A 25269-nucleotide genomic window follows, 5' to 3' on the forward strand; every position below is an offset into this window, starting at 1 on the left:
AAGATGTAAAGATGCTATTTGGGCGTTGGAGGGAGTGTGACCAATGAGGGAGTGCCCTGACGTTGTTTGTGGTGACGAAGGCATCCGCGGCAGAAGAGCGGGCTTTGAGTCGGTGTCAGTGTGACCCCAGGTACCCCAAGAGGATAGGTTGTCTCGCTACACTCAAGCAAGGCGAGATTAGCACTCAAGTAGGACGTCTTGGCTGGTAGTACTAGAGCAGAGGAGACATTGTACAATCCCTGAGGATTGACTGCATCAAGGTCGATCTCCACTTAGACTTCAGTTTCACCAAAGACCCAGGCTGCACAAACAACAGCATCCTCCATCCAGCCCCTAAAGCTACCACCATCACCATTTAAGTAGAGGCGCTCATAGACGTGCTCTCTCTCCGACTACCAACACCACCACCAACGTGATCAAATCAGCTTCTACCACAACTCATCGACTCCAGAGCCAACCTTAGGCTGTAAGACTAAAACCTCCAATAACGGACTACGCCACGGACTTCTCAGACGAGGAAATCTAAGTAAGAGCTCCATCGCCACGACACTTACCCAACTCCGTACATGATCTCTTCATGGAGGCGACCTCACCGAACTCCAACACAGCTATGTTAACTCGCAGCAGGACTCAGACTGAGAAAAAACGGAGTACCTGGAGGTCTTCACTAACTCACCAGCAGTATAATTGGTAAAGCTAGCCCTCCGAGACCGCTCCCAATACCCCCCGCCCCCCCCCCCCAAGAAAAAAAATCCATCCTTTCACAGATCTCCAGTATCAGCTATTGGTACTGATAATGGCTCCAAATAGCCTCCACTTATGGGCTATTCATTCCCGTGCCACCTTTTGGGTTGCTTAATCTTTGTCAATCAATCAAATTGATGAAGGTTAAGCCACCCAAGAGGTGGCACAAGTATGAATAGCCCGTAACAATCAATCAATCTCTTACTTTCTTATATAAGACTCTTGAGGTACCCGCAGGGCACAGTGACGTTATGGCACTCCCATCATTGGTCACGGGCCCCTTACTCCCCACAACACCATCTTTACATGAGGATGCTGAAGGAAACTCAGCGCCCTCCCATCAGGAGTATCAGGAGTCCATATTTCTTGATGCTTCTATATTGGAGCGGAGTCTTGAAGTGGGTAGAATATAGTTGTGCATTAATTGGCTGTTGATTGCTGGTGTTGACTTCTTGATGTGTAGTGCCTCGAAGACGTCAAGCCGTCTGCTATCGCTGTATCTATCGATGATTTCTGTATCTATCGATGATGCGCCTTCAGCCTGAAGTCTCCAAAGGAATTTGTTGACTTGCTGCGGGGAACACGGGCCACAGGGATAAGAGCCTCGTTGGACGTAGATAGCCGAGAGAGTGTACCGTGATCCGGCCTGTAATCCTCTTGACATACGAGAAAACAGTCTAAGGAAACTACTCCAAGCTTGTACTAAAGAGGCACCCTTCTTGACCCCGGATGGACACATGTATAAGCAAGTAGATGGGGTCGCCATGGGTTCTCCCCTAGGTGTCCTGTTTGCAAACTTCTACATGGGTACCATCGAGCAAAAAGTCTTAGTCGACATGAACTTGAAACCAGCCATATACTGCAGGTATGTTGACGACATTTTTACACAGGTACCTGATGTCAGACATCTGCAGGAGCTGAAGGAGGCATTTGAGCAGAATTCTGTGTTGCGTTTCACTTACGAGATGGAGAAGGATGGGAAGCTGCCCTTTCTAGATATAACAGTCATGGAAAGGAGCGGAGTTTTCCACACTGCAGTCTACACTAAGGAAACAAACATAGGAATGTGCCTGAATGCCAACAGTGACTGCCCGGACAGGTACAAGAGGAGTGTTGTTAACGCTTATGTCGAGCGTGCCCTCAGCCACAGCTCAGAATGGAAGCAAGTCGACGAAGAACTCTGTAGGGTAAGGCAGGTCCAGGTCAACAACGGCTTCTCCAATGGTTTCGTGGAAGAAATCATAAGAAGGAAAGTGAAACGCCATGCAACCTCTGAAGAGACAACCAACACAACACCTATACCCCCTATTAGACTATTTTACAGGAACTTCTTTTCCACAGCCCATAAAACGGAGGAAAGGGTCCTGAAAGATATTGTGAAAGATATTGTCAGTAGAAACGTTATCCCTACAGACAAAAATCAGAAGATGCAACTGACGATTTACTATAAAACCAGAAAAACGGCCAGCCTACTCATGAGAAACTCTCCAGACACAAAGCAGAACGCTTTAAAAGAGACAAACGTCGTCTATGCCTTCAAATGCCCTCTTGGGGACTGTAAGCCTCAAAAAAAACAGTATATAGGCAAGACAACAACATCTCTTTCTAGGCGTTTAACGATGCATAAGCAACAGGGCTCCATTAAGGAACATATAATCTCTTCCCACAAACAAACCATCACCAGAGAAATTTATACAAACAACACAGAAATCATCGATAGATACAGCGATAACAGGCGGCTTGACGTCTGCGAGGCACTACACATCAAGAAGTCAACACCAGCAATCAACAGCCAATTAATGCACAACTATATTCTACCCACTTCAAGACTCCGCTCCAATATAGAAGCATCAAGAAATATGGACCAATAGGCTTTCTACAATTACTTCCATTCAATACCCATTGTTTCGTGTTCTGTCTTGTGTTTGAATTTAATACCCATTGAATACCTATTGTTGAAAATTCGTTTTTCACCTCATCCACCTCACCCAAATGTAGATATAAACCTCGAAGATGTGGAAGCTCTATTCAGTTTCAGTTGTGTGTTTGTAAACTAAAGTCTTTGAAAATGTAATAAGTTTTACGAAACGCGATCAAGTGTCGCGTCAGCCTAGAAATAAAAATGAATTTTGGAGAATTGATCTTTGAATTACCATCAACAGTGAAAAGAAATGTAAGAAAGATAGAGAAAATTCGTGTTAGAATTATTAATCTTACTTTTTCGGTCATATTTAATAATATATATATATAGGGGATATATATATATATATATATATATATATATATATATATATATATATATATATATATATATATATATATATATATATATATATATATATATATATATATATATATATATATATATTTATATATATATATGTCGTACCTATTAGCCAGAACGCACTTCTCAGCCTACTATGCAAGGCCTGATTTGCCTAATCGGGCCAGCTAATTCGCCAGCTTCAGAGTCAAGGGTGCCGAGTCTATCCTGTCTGTGGGTGCAGTTTATAGAATTCCTAACACTGATGTGTCCGAATTCAACTCAAACCTTAGAAATCTAATACTTGATAACAGACTGAACAAAAACCACCTAATTATCGCAGGGGACTTTAATATTGACCTCTGCGAGCCAGAACACCCTACTGCTGTTAGCTTCCTCAACTGTATGAATTCCTGCTTCCTCATACCCTTAATCACTAGACCTACTAGAACCACTGATAGCACTGCCACGACTCTAGATCACATCTGGACAAACATAACCTCTCCGCTTACTTCAGGTATAATCACCGATAGCACTACATACCATTACCCCACATTTCTCTTAACTAACATTAGCAAACCACCTCTTGAGTCTAGAGAGATACGTTTTAGACTGCACAATGAAACTGCTATAGACAATTTTATAACTGCTACTGATAATGTCAACTGGGAGTCCGAATTAGGTAATATAGAGGACATCAACCTAGCAGTTCAATCTTTTCTTCAAAAAACTCTTAGCCTTTATAATACCCACTGTCCTATGCTTACAAAACAAGTCACAACCAAAAGGCTTAACAATCCCTGGCTTACAAAGGGAATACTTAAATCTATTAATAAAAAACATGACCTTGAGAAGAAGTATAGGTTAGGAATTGTCTCCAAAGAATTCTCAAAGAATTACTCATTATTCCTATCTAAGATAATTAGACGAGCCAAAACTAAATACTATGAAGATAAATTTACCCAAATAAAGAGCAACATTAAACAAACTTGGAGAACAATTTCAAAAATATTGGGATCAAAGAAGTCTTTAAATAACAAACCGACTCTCCTGTCTAATAACGATGGTCAGCTTTCAGCCTCTGATTCTGCTATTGAGTTCAATAGGTTCTTCTCTTCCATTGGTTCATCCCTTGCTAATGATATTCCATCTTCCAGTACTGACATTAAGGACTATCTTACAGGGAACTATCCCCAGTCTCTGTACCTAAAGCCTATTAATTCCACTGACGTCAATGAGATAATCCTTTCCCTTAAAACCAAGTCTGGTGCCCTTGAGGAGATACCAACTTTAATCTACAAAAAAGCCTCCAGATCTTTAGCCCCTGCTATTGCTTTGCTCTTCAACAAGTCACTTGAACTCCAAACCTTTCCAGATATTCTAAAAAAAGCGAGAGTAACGCCTGTCCACAAATGTGGTGATCTCACAGATGTTAACAACTACAGACCTATATCAATCCTGCCAAACTTGTCAAAAAAATTTGAAAAACTAATCTATAAGCAGCTTTACTCATATCTAGCCAAACTCAATATACTTAGCCCTTGCCAATATGGCTTCAGGCCCAAAAAAAGCACTAACGATGCACTTATTAGTATGCTTTAACTCGGTTTTTTGTTTTTTCTTGTTTTTCAAATCAACGCTGTTTGAATGTAATTTTCTGTAATAATTTGTAATTGTATTTGTACTGCTTTTTCAACAATGTTCCCCCCTCTTTTACCTCTATTTTTATTTGTACTCAACACATTTTGTTCTTTTTACCCATTAGTTTTAAGCTTTAGTCATACAGCTCTTGATAAAAATGAGTTCCCTGTTGGCTTATTTGTGGACCTGCGTAAAGCTTTCGATACTGTCAACCACCAAAACCTTCTTCTTAAATTACATCATTATGGTGTCAGAGGACACTCCCTACAATACCTCAAATCCTACCTTACTGACAGGCTCCAATGTGTTTCTGTGAATAATACAATTTCTCCCACCCTACCCATCAACATTGGTGTTCCCCAGGGCAGCATACTTGGCCCTCTCCTCTTTCTCATCTACATTAATGACCTTCCAAATGCCTCCCAACACCTCAAACCAATTCTATTTGCTGACGACACAACCTTCATTTACTCCAGTCCTGATCCCCTTGCTCTAAATGCCACAGTAAATACTGAGCTAAATAAAGTCCATCTGTGGCTAACTGCCAACAAACTCACCCTTAACATTGACAAAACTTTCTATATTCTGTTTGGCAATAAATCCTCTAATCAAATAAACCTCAAAATAAACAATACCCAAATTTGTAACAAATTAGATGGCAAATTCCTTGGCATTCTCATTGACCACAAGCTGAATTTCCAGGGACACATTCTAAACATATCAAAAAAAGTTTCAAAAACTGTGGGCATTCTTTCTAAGATCAGATATTATGTACCACGCCCTGCCCTGGTGACTCTCTATTACTCCCTTATCTCCCTTTGATATGGTATCAAATACCATATCTCAACTATGGTATTTGTGCTTGGGGCTCTACTACCCAAAATCACTTACGTCCTCTAATTACTCAACACAAAGCTGCTATTAGGACAATATCCAATTCTGGCCCCAGACATCACTCGGTACTCCTACTCAAATCTCTGAAATTGTTAGACATTAAGTCACTGCACATTCTCTCATGTGTATTATACATATATAAGACGCTAAACTATAATGCCAATCCTGATCTCAAAAGCTTCATAGAAGGTTGTAACAGAACCCATGAGCACCACACCAGAAATAAATACAGTTTTGATATTCCTAGAGTACGACTTAATCAAACTAGAAATGCTCTACAAATCAAGGGGCCCAGAATGTGGCATGACCTTCCCAACCAAGTTAAAGACTGTACCTCTCTCAACCAGTTTAAGTTAAAAACGAAGCTATACCTAATAAATTCCCTGTAATTTACCTTACCCCTCTATTGTCAACCCATGTATGTTTTTTGTTTTTTCTTGTTTTTCAAATCAACGCTGTTTGAATGAAATTTTCTGTAATAATTTGTAATTGTATTTGTGCTGCTTTTTCAACAATGTTCCCCCCTCTTTTACCTCTATTTTTATTTGTACTCAACACATTTTGTTCTTTTTACCCATTAGTTTTAAGCTTTAGTCATTAGTGTTTTTTCCTGCCCGATACGCTTTGCGTAATAGTGGCTTTAGGCATTGTATGTACTAGCTCTATCTATAAAGCCAACAAACTTTGTAAAATCTCTTTATGTATGTACCTTTACCTAAATAAATATTATTATTATTATTATTATTATTATTATTATTATTATTATTATTATTATTATTATTATTATAATAAGCCAAGTTTTCATGAATTAATTGTTTTTCGACTACCTAACCTACCTAACCTAACCTAACCTAGCTTTTTCGGCTACGTAACCTAACCTAACCTATAAAGATAGGTTAGGTTAGGTTAGGTTAGGTAGGGTTGGTTAGGTTCGGTCATATATCTACGTTAATTTTAACAACAATAAAAAAAATTGACCTCATACATAATGAAATGGGTAGCTTTATCATTTCATAAGAAAAAAAATAGAGAAAATATATTAATTCAGGAAAACTTGGCTTATTAGGCAAATCGGGCCTTGCATAGTAGGCTGAGAAGTGCATTCTGGCTACTAGGTACGACATTGTTTCGTGTTCTGTCTTGTGTTGATGAAATTAATACCCTATTAATGCCACCTCTTGTTCTGTCTTGTGTTGATGAAATTAATACCCTATTAATGCCACCTCACCCCATCCACCTCTCTCAAATGTAGATATAAACAAAATCGGAGATGCGTAAGTTCTATTCAGTTGTGTGTTTGTAAACTAAAGTCTTTGAAAATGTAATAAGTTTTACGAAACGCGCTCGTGTCGCGTCAGACTAGAAATAAAAATGAATTTTGGAGAATTGATTTTTTATTTACCTCCAACAGTGAAAAGAAATGTACGAAAGATTGAGAAAATTCGTGTTAGAATTATTAATCTTACTTTTTCGGTCATATTTAATAATATATGTCAACAGGAAAGACTGCTACCAATATATATATATATATATATATATATATATATATATATATATATATATATATATATATATATATATATATATATATATATATATATATATATATATACATATATATATATACATATATATATATATATATATATATATATATATATATATATATATATATATATATATATATATATATATATAAATATATATAAATATAAATATATATATATATATATATATATATATATATATATATATATATATATATATATATATATTTATATATATATATATAAATATATATATATTATATATATATATATATTTATATATATATATTATTATATATGACCGAAAAAGTAAGATTAATAATTCTAACACGAATTTTCTCAATCTTTCGTACATTACGCTTCACTGTTGGAGGTAAATCAAAAATCAATTCTCCAAAATTCATTTTTATTTCTAGTCTGACGCGACACGGGCGCGTTTCGTAAAACTTATTACATTTTCAAAGACTTTAGTTCACAAATACACAACTGAATAGAACTTACGTATCTCCGATTTTATATCTACATTTGAGTGAGGTGGAAGGGGTGATGTGGCATTAACACAAGACAGAACAAAATGTGGTATTAATAGGGTATTAATTTCATCAACACAAGACAGAACAAGGGTATTAATAGGGTATTAATTTCATCAACACAAGACAGAACACGAAACAATGGATATTGAATAGAAGTGTTTGTAGAAAGCCTATTGGTCCATATTTCTTGATGCTTCTATATTGGAGCGGAGTCTTGAGGTGGGTAGAATATAGTTGTGCAATAATTGGCTGTTGATTGCTGGTGTTGACTTCTTGATGTGTAGTGCCTCGCAAACGTCAAGCCGCCTGCTATCGCTGTATCTATCGATGATTTCTGTGTTGTTTACTAGGTTTTCTCTGGCGATGGTTTGGTTGTGGGAAGAGATTATATGTTCCTTAATAGAGCCCTGTTGCTTATGCATCGTTAAACGCCTAGAAAGAGATGTTGTTGTCTTGCCTATATACTGGGTTTTTTGGAGCTTACAGTCCCCAAGTGGGCATTTGAAGGCATAGACGACGTTAGTCTCTTTTAAAGCGTTCTGTTTTGTGTCTGGAGAGTTTCTCATGAGTAGGCTGGCCGTTTTTCTGGTTTTATAGTAAATCGTCAGTTGTATCCTCTGATTTTTGTCTGTAGGGATAACGTTTCTATTAACAATATCTTTCAGGACCCTTTCCTCCGTTTTATGAGCTGTGGAAAAGAAGTTCCTGTAAAATAGTCTAATAGGGAGTATAGGTGTTGTGTTAGTTGTCTCTTCAGAGGTTGCATGGCTTTTCACTTTCCTTCTTATGATGTCTTCGACGAAACCATTGGAGAAGCCGTTATTGACTAGGATTCTCTGTAGTATCTATTGATTATTGACTCTGTAGGGTAAGGCAGGAACATATCGATGCCAACACAGAAGACAATGTCCAACATAACAGGCCAATTACACTGGATTAATCTTTGTGTTTAGATAGGAGATGCCTCGTATGGGCCAATAAGCCTTCTGCAGCCCCTATGTTTATCCCTTATGTATCCCCCCATGTTTTTCACCTTCATTGTATTATCACCTGACCTAATGCGGGTATAAAATCAACTAGTATTGTAAGATCTGTTCACTTGAGAATGAACCATGGAGGTTCGAAACGTCGTGCAAATTATACAAATAAGTGTAATACACTCTATAGTAAATCACTTCTTTTCTTCACCTTAAAAGTACGAAAATGAGTTTTGGAGAACTCCTATTCCAATTAAGCCCTGATGCTAAGAAAATAGTTAGAGGGATAGAAGCCCTAAACCAGAAAATAATAAATACAGAATATGCGGTCATATTCAATGAAACATGTTTGAAAGAAAACCTGCTGCCAGTATACACCAATATATATATATATATATATATATATATATATATATATATATATATATATATATATATATATATATATATATATATATATATATATATATATATATATGTATATATATATATATATGTATATATATATATATATATATGTATATATATATATATATATGTATATATATATATATATATGTATATATATATATATATATGTATATATATATATATATATATATATATATATATATATATATATATATATATATATATATATATATATATATATATATATATATATATATATATATGTATATATATATATATATATATATGTATATATATATATATGTATATATATATATATATATATATATGTATATATATGTATATATATATATATATATATATATATATATGTATATATATGTATATATATATATATATATATATATATATATATATATATATATATATATATATATATATATATATATATATATATATATATATATATATATATATATATATATATATATATATATATATATGCGAACAAGCTTGAATGGTCCCTAAGTATATATGCAAATGAAAACTCCACACCCCAAAAGTGACTCGAACCCGGACCTCCAGGAGCACATTGCAACTGATATCACGGTGCCTTAATCCACTCAACCATCAGTGACCACACATAAGGAGGTGATAGCCGAAGCTATATGGCCACCCCCCTCGCGGCACTTTGATGGTAATCTTGGGCATAGCTATTTCATCAAATCACTTCATTTTAGTGCGGCCACGTGAGCAACAGAAATGCGAACAATCTTCAATGGTCTTCAAGAATATATGCAAATGAAAACTCCACACCCCAAAAGACCCCAAAAGTGACTCGAACCCGGACTTCCAGGAGCACATTGCAACTGGTGTCACGGAGCCTTATCAACAATATATAAAAAATAATATATAAAAGTATCAACACAAAATTGAACACGAAACAATGGGTATAATTTGGATAAGTTTAGATACAGCAAAGACTTGGGAAAATATTGGTTAAGTTGTTGATATGTGGAACCATTTACCAAGTAACATAATAGACGTAGGATCCATTGATTGTTTCAAGCGTAAGTTAGACATATATAATAATGGGTTTACGTGGATATAAATAGGGAGGATATCGATAATGCTAAAAAAAAGTTGCTAAGCCAACTGTTGAATAAAAATGTTTTTAAGCCATTGATAATGGCTTAGCAATACAATATCAAAATTTGTTAATTATGCTAAACAAGGCAGCAAAGCTTCAATATTCTTTGAGAGACAAATATATGAATTGTTCAACCTTGTAAATTGGTCAGAAAAATGTCAGATATTTAATGCTGAAATATGCAAAATGCTGCAACTTGGAAATATAAATTAAAGAGGAAACTGGCTAATAACATTCAATCAAACAAGCAATGTAAAACTGCTAGGAAATAAAATAAAATTTTGGGTTATTTTGGCAGCTCTTTCTAATTTCGATCGGAGTTCTGCTCTGGAGTTCACTGGTTAATCTTATTCATGAATATTACATATAATTTTTGTCTCCATAATTGAGAAATTATATTGACAAACTGGAACTTGTTCAGCGCCAGACAACGATATTACAAACCACAAATAAATCATCCAAAAAGCCTATAAAATACATTAATTTATTTAATCTCAAAAGAAGAAGAAACTGAGGTTATTTGATATATGTGTTTACATTGTTATCACATTGTTAACTCTGAATTTTTTTAAGTATGTATAAACTTAATGTATAGTATTTGTTTTAAAATTACTAGAAAAAATATTACTCAAATCATACTAAATACTTGTTCTTGACACGAACAAAAACGTAAGGAGCACCCTACCTGGAGATATAGTACAGTGTGATACCATAAAAGTATTTAAATATAGTTTAGAGAAGCACGTCTCCTTAACTCCGAGTCTGTAATTTTGTATAATTCTTTGAAATCCACTGTAAGTTGTTAAGGGCTGTTGTTTCCATCTTCTTTTCATTCACTGTCTATTTCTTGTGTTGTGTTTTTCTTCCTTTATCGTCTCTCTGAAGGATCCCAAGTAAACATCTTCAGGTTAATGAGATTTTCTTGAGAAAATTAACAATTTCTGGAGCTCCTTCTCCCACTTTTGGCCTAGCGCAGTCTCCACCAAAGTAAGCATTAACTTTGTTTGGCACGAAACTCGAACTGCCAGATTCTTCATCAACAATCTCAAGGCACATTTCCTTGAATACAGACATCACTAGGGATATTATATCTTCTTGCCACTTTATTCCCTCCCGTCGCTTTTTCTCAACCTGCTTCAAAAAGGAATTTTTTAGGCAGAATCCTTCAGGAGTCGGGATTTTCCAAAAGCGGGAATCCCACCAGCAAAACAGATTCCTCATGTCTTTGGGCATCCAAGGTTCAGCCTTCATGCGCGAGAGAAGAGTCTTGCAGGTGAGATACACCTGACGTTCTTGGGGATCCAGATTTGCAAGCACTTCAACCTCTGTTGCAGCAAAGCTGCATATATAGGATCCACCTCTGTCTTCTGTGTTGCTGAGGTGGACCGTGTCTAGGCCACTGGGAGTAAGGGAAGGTCTGTGTATCTCCTCAGGCCAAGGCACAGAGATCACTGGCACTAAGTCAACACCTATTATCAACAGGGGATACTCACTACCCTGCCAAGCCAGCGTCATTGCCACGCCCACTTGCGTCCTTGTCAGGCCAGGTGGCACTAGACTTAATTGTTTGTTAACAAAAGTATAGCTTTTGAGGCAGTCCCGAACTCTCTCAAAAAAGTTTGATATTAGGTTATTACCATGGAGACTTGTATTTTCTGTCTGAAGCTCCACCTTTAATTTGTGACCACTGACTATGACCTCCTCCTTTGTTTGCTGCTTGATATTAGCTTTGATTCCGGGAATTTCCTCTAGAATAAAATTAAAATCAAACTCATCTGGATAATAGAGTCGTGTGCCATCTGCAGCGCTTCCTACTAGTTTAATGTTTCCTTTGTAAATATCTGTTTCAATCTTGGATATAATTTGCTGAATTTCTTTTACTACAGCGTCCTTGACATCTTTTGATTCACCATCTTTGTAATCAACCGTTGCCTCCTGAGTGTATTCCACCAAATTTTCGAAGTTAATATGTCGAAGAAGGTTTTCAGTTGCTTCTCTTTGGTCGTTATTTATTTCACGAACATTAAGTTCAGATGCAAATTTGCATCCATTATATATTTGTAAACGTTTCGTATAATGCCTACGAACTTCTTGAGGGCTAGTCCCTGCCTTGCAATATGGTATATTTTCCCGGTGAAATTCAGCAAAAAGTTGAAAAGCATGCTCATGGCCGAACATTGCAGCCAAGTGGGGAGGCGTTTGCCCGTATCTGTCAGGGAGAAGCGGTTGTGCACCAAGGTTCAGGAGGAGGATAATGACGCAGGACTTACCACAAGAAGCTGCCTGGTGGAGGGCAGTGGTGTCATTGGTAGGATCTACTGGTTTGTCTACAGCCAGGCCACCCACCTTCACCAGGAGGTATATCAGCTGTACAAATCCACTTCTTGAGGCCAACAGAAGAGCTTGGGATCCACTTGACATTTCTTGGGATTTTGCGGTCATTGTATTCTTTTTACCAGTTGTGTCACTCCAGTAACTAGAGAAGAGGACTTCCTGAACTTTCAGGATCTCCTCCACCTGTGCCTTAACAGTTTCGTTCTTCGTCTTCTCTTGCAGTTCCTGCAGCTGGTGTCGTTCTTTCCTGTAAATACTCTGTAAATAATTCGTTAGTAACTTGGATATCTTAGATCATTCAGTTCTATTATTAAATAATAAATAAAAATTATAAATAAAATATATAAATTGCTGCTTGATATTAGCTTTGATTCCGAGAATTTCCTCGAGAATAAAATATAAAAAAAAAAAAAAAAAAAAAAAAATTATATATATATATATATATATATATATATATATATATATATATATATATATATATATATATATATATATATATATATATATATATATATATATATATATATATATTGTGACGGTGTTCCCCCCCCCCTTATATTTCTCCCACGCCTGCAGTAAGAGTCATGTCTACTTGTCCCAAGCGTTCTCTACGTTGCAGGCTTCAATTTGATATATGGGAGAGAGTGAAGTGTTCTCGGAGAGCCGAGAAATTTGTGAAATAGTAATGTTTTGGCCTGTGGTATAGGCCCTTTAGGAAGCCAAGATGGCGCTGGCTATCCTGATTCCCCGCCAAAACTGTGTGACGTCAGTGGCACCGGATTGGTCACCGACAGCAATGTGGCACCGGGAGCCAATGAGAACTTCCCGTGGCGAAAGTGACGTCACGAAGGAAGGGGGTCCAGGCTGCGCGCCGCGCTGGCGCCATCAGTCAGACACGACACGTCAAAGAGGTTGGACGTGCGACGATTGGTCCTGTCAGTTTGACAGTTGTTTCCCGCTCCCGTGGATTTACGCGTCACCTGAAGTCTGCCAGTACTCTGTGAGGTCTTCCCTAGTTCATGTGTTGAACCAGAGAGGGAATCGATGGTTATTTGAGCAACAAGTGCTCCAGTCAGGTACTGTGTAAGAAGCAGTGAAGCCGTGCAGTGACGTATATGACGTCTGTGGCAGTTCACCAGTTCGTGACGGCGTAGTGGCTGACAGAGCCACTGGGTAGCTGAGGAAGGAGAGGACTATTTGGGAATCCGGACGACTGCAGCTGAGACGTAGGCGGCAGCCGTTGCTGGGAGAAGACGACGGCCAGGAGACCGACTCCAACCCTACCAGAAGCAGAGAAGGAGCACGGACCTGCAGAGGAAGAAGGCACGGAGACGACGCGCTAAACGGTGGGACGACGAGTGGTTCCGGTAGGACACGACGACGTGTGTGTGGGGGCGTTCCCGACACGAGGACCAGGAGATACATCTCGACTCTCATCGGAGGATAGGTTGAAGTATGTGTTACTAGTTCCCTCCCCATTCCCCTTTAGTTAGCTATGTTATTCGGCTATATTATCTAGCCTGAGGATTTCATATGTCGTGAGCAAGTCTCACCCGTGTCACAGTAAGGCACCAGTTTGCCGTGTAGTACTATCAAGAGTACTTATAATACTTATGTTGATTATGGGTGTGTACAGGCACCAGGAACAAGTGATAAATTTACTGTGTTGTGTATATCTTTCTATAGTCTTTGATGAGAACATATAATGATAAATTATATATAATATTATGCCAGTATTTGGAAGTTAGGCTATGTGCCCAGAAACTATTTATTCACCATTTATTTGATGTCTGATTTATATACACTATATATGTCTATGTTCATGCAGTGATTAATCATTTGTGAGTACAGTGAATTATTGAGTTATCGCCCACGAGAGAAAGTACTGAAAACTCCAGTGTTTAATACTTCATAATATGTCATTGAATGAAGGGCAGTGAAAACCATTACAGTGAGTCATTGTAGCATTGATTGTAGAAACGACTGTTTGAGCCTGAGTACAGTGTAACTAAGTAATACGTGCTATTGGGCCAATATCGAGAGTGCGAGTTTCTGGTAATATTGGAGAACTTAAAGAAACAGCGCGCATGAATCTAGAAACAAGCAATAAACTTTCGCGCGGGGGCCAGGCGATCAGCTGTTCTTGACACTTGACGAGGAGGGGAGGTGTTGCCACTTAGTGAGTGCATACTATTCGTGGGAACTACCGGCCGCAGCCAGGATCAGTTGATTTATATATTATTGTTTGGCCTCGTGATATCTTTCATACATTTTAAGTAAAATACAAAATCACCTTTGTGTTTTTATCATCTCCTCCATTGATCTTGTGGCTATATTATACTGAAAGCATAGAGTGATAAGAGTAAGTGCCTGCCTGATTCCTGATCTTTTGAGTGTGACCTTGCCAAGGCTACCACTAATTTAACCAGTCCACTGAGGTGTTACTGGCCACCTAAAACACCAGTTGGCGACCTTGTGGTTAACCGTAGAGCCCGATTGTTGGGGAGGGCACACGACAGTCAAGTGCACGAGTCGTGTTCCCACTCCTTCTCAATCAGAGGCCGTTGAGATTGACTGGGAGACTCTCCTGGCGTGCAGTGGCGCCGTGAGGATCGAGTGAAGACCCGCAGGGCTACGGTGAGAGACCTTGAGCATAACTATAGCTCACCCCAGAGTAAGAATAGAGTAGTAAAACCCCAACAATATATATATATATATATATATATATATATATATATATATATATATATATATATATATATATATATATATATATATATATATATATATATATCCATCCTGAGCTGTTACTGAGAGCACGGTCAACGTAAGCGTTGACAACACTTCTCTTCTACCTGTCTGAGCAGTCACTGCCCACACACAGGTACACAGATGTCAGATGTCTGCGGGAGCTAAAGGAGGCATTTGAGCAGAATTCTGTGTTGAGTTTCACTTACGAGATGGAGTACAATTGGGAAGTTGCCCTTTCTAGATGTAACAGTCATGGAAAGGAGCGGAGGTTTCAACACTGCAGTCTACACTAAGGAAACAAACATAGGAATGTGCCTCAATGCCAACAGTGACTGCCCAGACAGGTACAAGAGGAGTGTTGTTAACGCTTATATCGATATAACGCTTATATAATTTGTAATCTTCTTGCAGAAATTCTTGAAGCAATTCACATAAGAATAGAACAACCTACCATGAACACCCAAATCACGGAACTATTTACTCTACCCACTATGAGAGTAAGGACAAGACCAGAACATAACGATGCCAACACAGAAGACACTGTTCCACATAACAGGCCCTACACTTGATTAATCTTTGTATGTAGATAGGATCTGCCTCGTATGGGCCAATAGGCCTTCCGCAGTTACCTCTATTCTTATGTTCTTATGTTTCACCCCCCATTTATCCCTTATGTATCCCCCCATGTTTTCACCTTTATTGTCTTATCACCTGACCCAGTGCAGGTATAAAATCAACCAGTTCTGAAAATTCTTTTCATTTGCGAATGAACCATGGAGGTTCGAAACGTTGTGCAAATTGTATAAATAAGTGTAATACATTCTATATTAATTCACTTCTTTTCTTCACCTTGAAATTACGAAAATGAGTTTTGGAGAACTCCTATTTCAGCTAAGCCCTGATGCTAAGAAAATAGTTAGAGGGATAAAAGCCCTAAATCAGAAGATAGTAAATACAGAATATGCGGTCATATTCAATGAGATATATATATATAGTGACGATAATCTCTTTCAAGAGAGATTGAGCCTGCTCTTCCCTACCTAAAGTTACGTTTCTTCTACAAGTATAAGATGCTACATTCAAAATACGTCCACCAGTAGTACGAAACGTTTTGACCAGGAGGCAAAACGTATCCAAGAATAACCCCCCAACTCCACACTCCCTCCACGCCGGCTCGTCATCTACCAGCCAACTACCCATCCCAGCCTGCCTGCTCCTGATTGGTGACTCGCCGACTGCACACCTGCACACTGCACCTCAGCGCCATCTACTTGAGTCGATGTCTGAGCTTGAACCAGCCATCAACTTCAGAATATTCTTTGTGCTCTAAGAGTTGACATCTCTCTCTGGCATACTAAGCTCTCTGGCTCTGTATACTAAGGGAGGTCTCAGCCATAGCCAATATTCTCAGCACCATTTACTGTTTTGTCTTACATTATTACTATTTTATGTTACATTGTGTTCTTGCATTTATCGTTGTTCTTTAATTGCACTGTTCATTGCCACGGGACTTGTCTTTATTTTTATTTGTTTAAAGTATATTAAATTTTCATTGTTCATACTTTGTGCTTTACGTGTTCCTCCCTCTCACTTACCACAGACAACAGGCAAGCAGTCTATCTTTTTTTTTGTAAATGCGACAGGCATTGACACCAGCCATTGGAGGACTGCCGAACATCTACACTCCAACACTTTCCCGTCACATTTAATGGGGGCCTGTCCACGGAGCTTCACTCAGGTACTAGTACCAGAACATCAATTTGGGGTAAGCGTACTTGGCTTTGCTACAGTTGCTTTTCAATATTATCATTACTTTTCATATTTATATGGTGCTGTGTGTATTGTGCATTCTGAGAGTAGCATATGGTGAGTGGTGGATAACTTTGGATTACGTGGTGACTGGAGGCCTCAGTCATTCTCTTAATTGGTCATCCCTCCCTCAGTGTTATTACTCGTGTTTACCACCTTTTGTCCCTAGGATATTTCTCACATTATCGGCAGATCATCATTGTGGTACCCTGGTACTTTGGTTTGTCTTCGGGTCAAAGCACCCTATCTTCTGCAATCCGACCGAAGGAGGATAAAGAGGGCCATAGTTCCTCTAGCACGGACTACGTTGCTGAGTTGGGAACTCAGCAGCAGTTCTCGTCACCAGTTGACACTCGCACCCCTACACGTCGGTCAGAGATGATGATATTTACTTAGGTAGGGAATTAGCTTTATTTTTTCAGAGCACAAAGTTCGCTAATTCTGTAAGTATCATATTTCATTTAGTGGGAAACCCTTGCTTATGTCTTATTGAGACTCGGCAAGGTATGCCTACATTCTTGGACTACCTTATTCACTTTTGGAGCAATTAAATGTTTCATTTGTTTTAGAAACTCGGTTTCATTTATTTAGTAGGATTTTCTTGTCCTTATTCTCTTACATTGAGTACCGGGTACAAGATTTCCTGCGATTTTGATTGACTAATCATTTACCATCCTAAAATTAACGTTAATTGTTAAAGATTAAATTAAAATTCCACAGGATAGTTACCAGTTGCCACGTTATCCTGTTACTGACATTTACCATATCACAACTATATTCGTTGTACATTTATTTGCTATCTTTCACAATGTTTCATCTCCAAGTTTTTCGTAACGATCCAGCAGGTGAAATAGGGACCTTATATCGTGCCAAGAGGACCGAATTACAAACTCTTGCACGCGAGTATCAACTAGATGTTCCCCATGGAGCCAACAAAAATGAACTGCATAACTTAATAATGGATCACCTCTTAGATGAAGGGACGATTGACTCTGACACTCACGAAACTTATCCTATTGCAGATAAACATGATTTGGCAACTATAAAACTCAAGCTCGAACTTGCAAAACTTGAGTGGGAGCAACAGCAAGAAGCTCTACAAATGAGGAAAGAAGCTGCAATCAGGAAAGAAGAACAAGAACGTGAAGCTGCCCTGGCGAAAGAAGCTCTCCAGATAAGGGAAAGAGGCTGCAATCAGGAAAGAAGAACAAGAACGAGAGGCGGCCCTAAAAGAACGAGAGGCAGCCCTAAAAGAACGAGAGGCGGCCCTAAAGGAACGTGAGATGGCCCTATTCAGAGAGCGTGGGCCCTATTCAGAGAGCGTGAGCGAGTACAGCTTGAAGCAAAACAACGTCACCTGGAGATACAACGCGAGCAAGACAAACAGCAAGCGGAGACGGCTATAGCATGTCGTCAACAAGAACTCACGTTGGAAACTACACACCTCACTCAGCGCCAACAAGCTACCGCTAGTCTTCCAGTAAGTTTCAATGTCTCCCATGCAATTAAGTTAATGCCACCATTCGTTGAGACAGAGATTGATGTCTTTTTTACCACCTTTGAGATCCTAGCTAATAAACTTAGCTGGCCTGGAGATCAATGGTCTACCCTTCTCAGAGTGCATCTTACAGGGAGAGCTGCAGTTACTCTCAGTACCTTAGCGTCTGAGAATGACTACCAGACCCTGAAGCAAGCAGTTTTGGACGCCTACTTTCTCTCAACCGAAAGCTACAGACGAAAATTCCGTCATCATCTAAAGGCAAGTACCACCACCTTTCTAGAATTTGCCAATACAAAGAAAAGATATTTCATGAAATGGCTGGAAGCAGCACATGTCTCTACATTTGCAGAACTCATCAACCTCATGCTAGTTGAGGAATTCTTGAGACGTGTTCCCCTTCCGTCCGTTTATATCTAGCAGATAAAGAAGAAACCGACTACATCAAATGTGCGAAGTCGGCTGACACCTACAGCCTCATCCACCGGCTTACACCAGAACCACCTTCCAGTAAGAAGTCTTGGTACAGTTACGATAAAGTGAGTACAGATCAAGCGAGCTCACAATAGTATTGTAAGTATTGCAAACTCTATGGAAATACCATAGATAGATGTGGGAAGGCTCAATACAAACGCAATGAATCTACTAAACCCAAACAGACTCCTCCTAAGTCCGGTAAGCCTGTGATGAATGTTGGTGTTCCTGTTAATGATCTTTCTCTCTTCAGTAAACACCTGTATCCTGGAACTGTCTCTACAAACGGTACAGATTCGGAGGGACGTTTCAAATTGAAGATCTTGAGGGACACAACAGCTCTTCAGTCCATAATATTGAAATCAGCTGTGCCTAACATCACCTACACCGGGGAAACCGTCCTTATCACTGACCTCACTGCTACCACTCCGTATCCACTCGCCAGAGTCCACCTGGATTGTCCCTTCGTGACCGGTGAAGTCCAAGTCGCCATCAGGGAAAAGCCTTTTCCCATGTCTGGAGTGCAACTTCTCCTGGGCAACGACTTGACAGAAGATCTGCAACCGTCCAACCTGATCATCACGGACAAACCCCAGGTGTGCACCTCTGTAATGGATAATCCGATCTTTGAATATGTTCCAGCAGAGGTCCAAGAAAGTGATGAAGTTTCTCCTCCAGTTTTGGTGACCACCCGTGCACAAACTGCACGACCGCAACCGGCTGACTCTACTGCTACCGCTGTCCTTCAAGACCCTCAGAATCTACCACCAGATCTTACTAGTTTGGAGTTCTGTAAGTTACAGAGGGAAGATCAATCATTAACACCATTATTCTTCCAGGCTGAGACTCAACCTGACAGTATCCCTGGGTTCTTCCTAGAGAATCAGTTGCTCTACCGCAGATACAGACCCAGTAAGCTGAAGGAGGATGACGATTGGGCCAATGTCGAACAACTAGTGATTCCCACCAGCCTACGGCCCGATATTCTACACCTGGCCCACGGAGCTCTTTCTCACTATGGTTTTAACAAAACCTACCACGGAATCAGACAAGACTACTACTGGCCAGGTATGGTAAAAACGTCAAAAAGTATGTGCAACAGTGTCATACAAGTCAGATGGCAGGTAAACCTAACATCTCTATTCCCCAGGCCCCATTAAATCCCATGCAGGTGCCTGCGGAACCTTTCCACAGACTCATCATAGACTGTGTCGGTCCTTTACCCCGGACCAGTTCTGGCAACGCCTATATACTAACTATCATGTGTCCTACCACCAGATTCCCCATAGCAGTTCCAGTAAAGAACATTACGGTTGTTACTGTGGGGAAACAACTATTGAAGATCTTCACCCAGTATGGATTTCCAAGAGAGGTTCAAAGTGACTGTGGCACCAACTTCACCAGTGATCTCTTCAAGAAGACACTGGAAGAGTTCAGCATCACACAGGTATTGTCCAGCCCTTATCATCCTGCTTCACAGGGTTCTCTTGAACGTAGTCATCAGACTATTTAAAGCACTCCTAAAGAAATTCTGCAATGACACCCTGAAGGACTGGGATAAACAACTTGACCTCATTACGTGCATTTTCAGAAGTCTCCCCAATGAGTCTCTAGGAGTATCTCATTATGAGATGCTCTACGGACGTAAGTGCCGTACTCCTCTCAAAACTTTTAAAGACTCTCTACGTAATGCCACCTTCAGTGACCCTCATAATGTGCCCCCGTTTCTTCAAAACTTAAAACACATTCTAGAGAGAGTACGTAAATTTCCTAATGACAATCTATTGAAAGCGCAGGAGAGGATGAAGACTTATTTTGACCAAAGCAGCAAATTAAGGAAATTTAAACTAGGAGATTTCGTGTTGGCATATTTTCCTATCCCAGGTTCTCCATTGCAAAACAAGTTTTCAAGACCCTACCCCATCAAGGAGTGCAGAAACAACCACAACTACGTTCTTGAGACTCCAGATAGGCGGCGGAAGACCCAGTTGTGCCACGTCAACCTCCTGAAGCAGTATCAAGGTACTCCCCCCCCCCCCCCCTGTGTTATCATTACCCACATTTAAAGGTCCATACGTCCACAGTGAGACCTTCCCTGCTTCTCCTTCCGAAAGCACTAACACTGAGTCAGTGCCTTCCAACTCGGAAATCCTAACTGGTCTTCATACCTATTTGCAGGACAGTAATAGTGCTCCTCTAATCAGAATCTTCAAGGAACATCAGAAGTTGTTCAGCGATGGTCCACAGGAGTGTAATGTGGTTCAGCACGATATCCAACTACTCCCTGAAACCCGGCCGATTCGTCAACCTTTCTACAGAATCAGCCCGAGCAAAAAGGAAGTTATGCGTCTGAGGTACAGTACCTCCTGGATTATGGGCTGGCCACCCCTTGTGAGTCCCCTTGGGCCTCACCCTGCATCTTGGTGCCGAAACCGCACGGTAAGGTGAGGCTGTGTACGGACTACAGGAAATTAAATCTTGTGACTATCAAGGATGCTTACCCATTAACTAGAATAGATGATATCCTTGACGCCATTGGTAATGCTCGGTATTTATCCAAACTAGACACACCCCACACAGAGATCACACTAACATGATGCATCAAATGAACAAATCCACAAGGGCCGTGACGAGGATTCGAACCTGCGTCCGGGAGCATCTCAGACACTGCCTTAATCGACTGAGCTACGACAGGGAAAAAGGGTTGAAACCGAAGTTCTTCTGAACTTACTGGATCCCGTAGCCTCTCCGAGGCACAAACCAGGCTTTTACACAAGCCCAGTAAGTTCAGTAGAACTTAGGTTTCAACCCTTTTACCCTGTCACAGCTCAGTCGATTAAGGCAGTGTCTGGGATGCTCCCGGACGCAGGTTCGAATCCTCGCCACGGCCCTTGTGGATTTGTTCATTTATCCAAACTAGACTTACTCAAGGGATACTACCAAGTATGTTTGACAGAGCGAGCTAAGGAAATATCTGCCTTGACCACTCCTTTTGGCCTTTACAGATATGAACGCCTTCCATTTTGACTATGTAATGCCCCGGCCACCTTCCAGCGAGCTGTCAACCGCGTCATCCAGGGCTTAGATAACACCTACGCCTACTTGGATGATATCGTTGTGGCAACTAACACCTGGAACGAACATCTGCTCCAGCTGCAATGATTGTTCGCCAAGCTCCTGACAGCCGGCCTCACCATCGACTTGGGCAAGTCCACCTTTGCTAAAGGTAAAGTGCGTTATCTTGGTCATGTGATAGGGAGTGGCAGCCTAGCTCCGTTAAACATACACACTCAAGCCATCCAGCATTACCCACAGCCTACCACCAGGAAGCAGCTCCTGCGCTTCCTTGGTCTTGTCTCCTACTACCGTAGGTTTGTGAAGAATTTTAGTACGGTAGCGACACCATTGATCACTTTAACCAGCCCCAAGCAACGGTATCAATTGGACCATTCAGCAAACCATTGCTTTTGAACAACTTAAATCTCTGCTCTGTTCTAATCCCATTCTCGCCTCGCCAGATATCACGAAGCCTTTCATCCTCCATGTCGACGCCAGTGGTACCGGCATCGGGGGAGTCCTGATGCAACAAACAGGCGAGGAGGTTCTACCTGTTAGCTACTACAGCTACAAGTTAAAAACACACCAGAAGAACTACAGCACTATCAAAAAGGAACTCCTCTCCATCGTCCTGAACTTAAAGCACTTTGCATCTTACCTACAAGGTGCTCGGTCTTCCACCATCTACTCGAACCACAATCCCCTACGCTTCTTGCAGTAAGCCCAATTCAACAATCAACGACGTCTACGATGGGCTTTGTATCTGAAGAATTTCAACCTGGAGATCTTCTACATTAAGGGTTCTGACAACATCATAGCAGACGCCCTATCCAGAGTCTATGAGGTAGAGGCCGCTACACCTACCACTCTACAATCTGAAGACGTAACTTCACCCATTAGAGCAGGCTTTGGGGGAGAGTTGTGACGATAATCTCTTTCAAGAGAGATTGAGCCTGCTCTTCCCTACATAAAGTTACTTTATATATATATATATATATATATATATATATATATATATATATATATATATATATATATATATATATATATATATATATATATATACAACAATAAGATGCTACCTTCAAGATACGTCTACCAGTAGCACAAAACGTTTTGACCAGGAGGCAAGCGTACCCTAAACTCCCCCCTACTCCACACTCCCTCCATGCCGGCTCGCCACCGTCATCCAGCAAACTACCATTCCCAGCCTGCCTGCTTCTGATTGGTGACCCGCCGACTGCACACCTGCACCTCTACACCGTAACGCCCTCTACTTAGTCGATATCTGGGCTTGAACCAGTCATTGAAGTAAGAATATCTTGTGCTCTCATGCTGTGAACAACTAACTGATATACGCTCTGTCTATCAGGTGGATGTTTCTCAGCTAGCGCTTTATTCTCAGCACCTGCTTATTTCATTTTGTCTTTATATTATAGAGTAACGTCATCCCTGTTCTTAATTTTTGTTATATTTTTTGACTTGTTTGTTTGCACTGTACATAGCCAAGGAATTGTCTTTGTTTTTAATTTGCTTTCAATTGAGTTAAAGTTTCATTATTCATACTATGTGTTTTGCGTGTATTCCCTTACTTTACCACAGACAACAGCCATGCAGTCGATCTTTTTTTTCTTTAACGTGATAGGCATTGACACCAGCCATTAGGAGGACTGCCGAACATCTACACTCCTTCATTTTTCCGTCACAATATATATATATATATATATATATATATATATATATATATATATATATATATATATATATATATATATATATATTAGTATATTTTGATAGCAGTCTTTCTTGTAGACATATATTATTATATATGACCGAAAAAGTAAGATTAATAATTTTAACACAATCGGAAACAATAGTTTCAATCGGGATGAAACAATCGGGATGATAGCCGACAGAGTGTATCATGATCCAGCCTGTACTCCCCTTGACATACCAGAAAATATCCTAAAGAAACTACTCCAAGCTTGTGCTAAAGAGGCACCCTTCTTGAGCCCGGATGGGCACATGTATAAGCAAGTAGATGGGGTCGCCATGGGTTCTCCCCTAGGTGTCCTGTTTGCAAACTTCTACATGGGTACCATCGAGCAAAAAGTCTTAGTCGACATGAACATGAAACCGGCCATATACTGCAGGTATGTTGACGACATTTTTACACAGGTACCTGATGTCAGACATCTGCAGGAGTTGAAGGAGGCATTTGAGCGGAGTTCCGTGCTGCGTTTCACTTAAGAGATGGAAAAGGATGGGAAGCTGCCCTTTCTAGATGTAACAGTCATGGAAAAGAGCGGAGGTTTCAACACTGCAGTCTACACTAAGGAAACGAACATAGGAATGTGCCTCAATGCCAAAAGCGACTGCCCAGATAGGTACAAGAGGAGTGTTGTTAACGCATATGTCGACCGTGCTCTCAGCCACAGCTCAGAATGGAAGCAAGTCGACGAAGAACTCTGTAGGGTAAGGCAGGTCCTAGTCAACAACGGCTTCTCCAATGGTTTCGTCGAAGACATCATAAGAAGGAAAGTGAAACGCCATGCAACCTCTGAAGAGACAACCAACACAACACCTATACCCCCTATTAGACTATTTTACAGGAACTTATTTTCCACAGCTCATAAAACGGAGGAAAGGGTCCTGAAGATATTGTTAATAGAAACGTTATCTCTACAGACAAAATCAGAGGATACAACTGACGATTTACTATAAAATCAGAAAAACGGCCAGCCTACTCATGAGAAACTCTCCAGACACAAAACAGAATGCTTTAAAGAGGACTAACGTCGTCTATGCCTTCAAATGCCCTCTTGGGGACTGTAAGCTCCAAAAAACCCAGTATATAGGCAAGACAACAACATCTCTTTCTAGGCGTTTAACGATGCATAAGCAACAGGGCTCCATTAAGGAACATATAATCTCTTCCCACAACCAAACCATCGCCAGAGAAATCCTAGTAAACAACACAGAAATCATCGATAGATACAGTGATACCAGGCGGCTTGACGTTTGCGAGGCATTACACATCAAGAAGTCAACACCAGCAATCAACAGCCAATTAATGCACAACTATATACTACCCACCTCAAGACTCTTCTCCAATATAGAAGCATCAAGAAATATGGACCAATAGGCTTTCAACAATCACTTCTATTCAATACCCATTGTTTCATG

The 25269-nt window shown here is 39.8% G+C and overlaps 1 protein-coding gene across 1 annotated transcript in view; it reads right to left on the reverse strand.

Annotated features, from left to right (window-relative positions):
• Window positions 1–9519: 9519 nt before the first annotated feature.
• The window catches only part of LOC123757416 (uncharacterized), a 36622-nt gene continuing 20872 nt past the window's right edge, over window positions 9520–25269 (reverse strand). The window contains exon 3 of the mRNA XM_045740967.2: window positions 9520–12752. Within this exon, the coding sequence (XP_045596923.2) occupies window positions 11064–12752 (1689 nt within the window). The 3' untranslated portion in view covers window positions 9520–11063. The remainder of the gene's footprint in view (window positions 12753–25269) is intronic.

The sequence above is a fragment of the Procambarus clarkii genome, chromosome 19 (assembly GCF_040958095.1).
Source record: "Procambarus clarkii isolate CNS0578487 chromosome 19, FALCON_Pclarkii_2.0, whole genome shotgun sequence".
Taxonomy (NCBI): domain Eukaryota; kingdom Metazoa; phylum Arthropoda; class Malacostraca; order Decapoda; family Cambaridae; genus Procambarus; species Procambarus clarkii.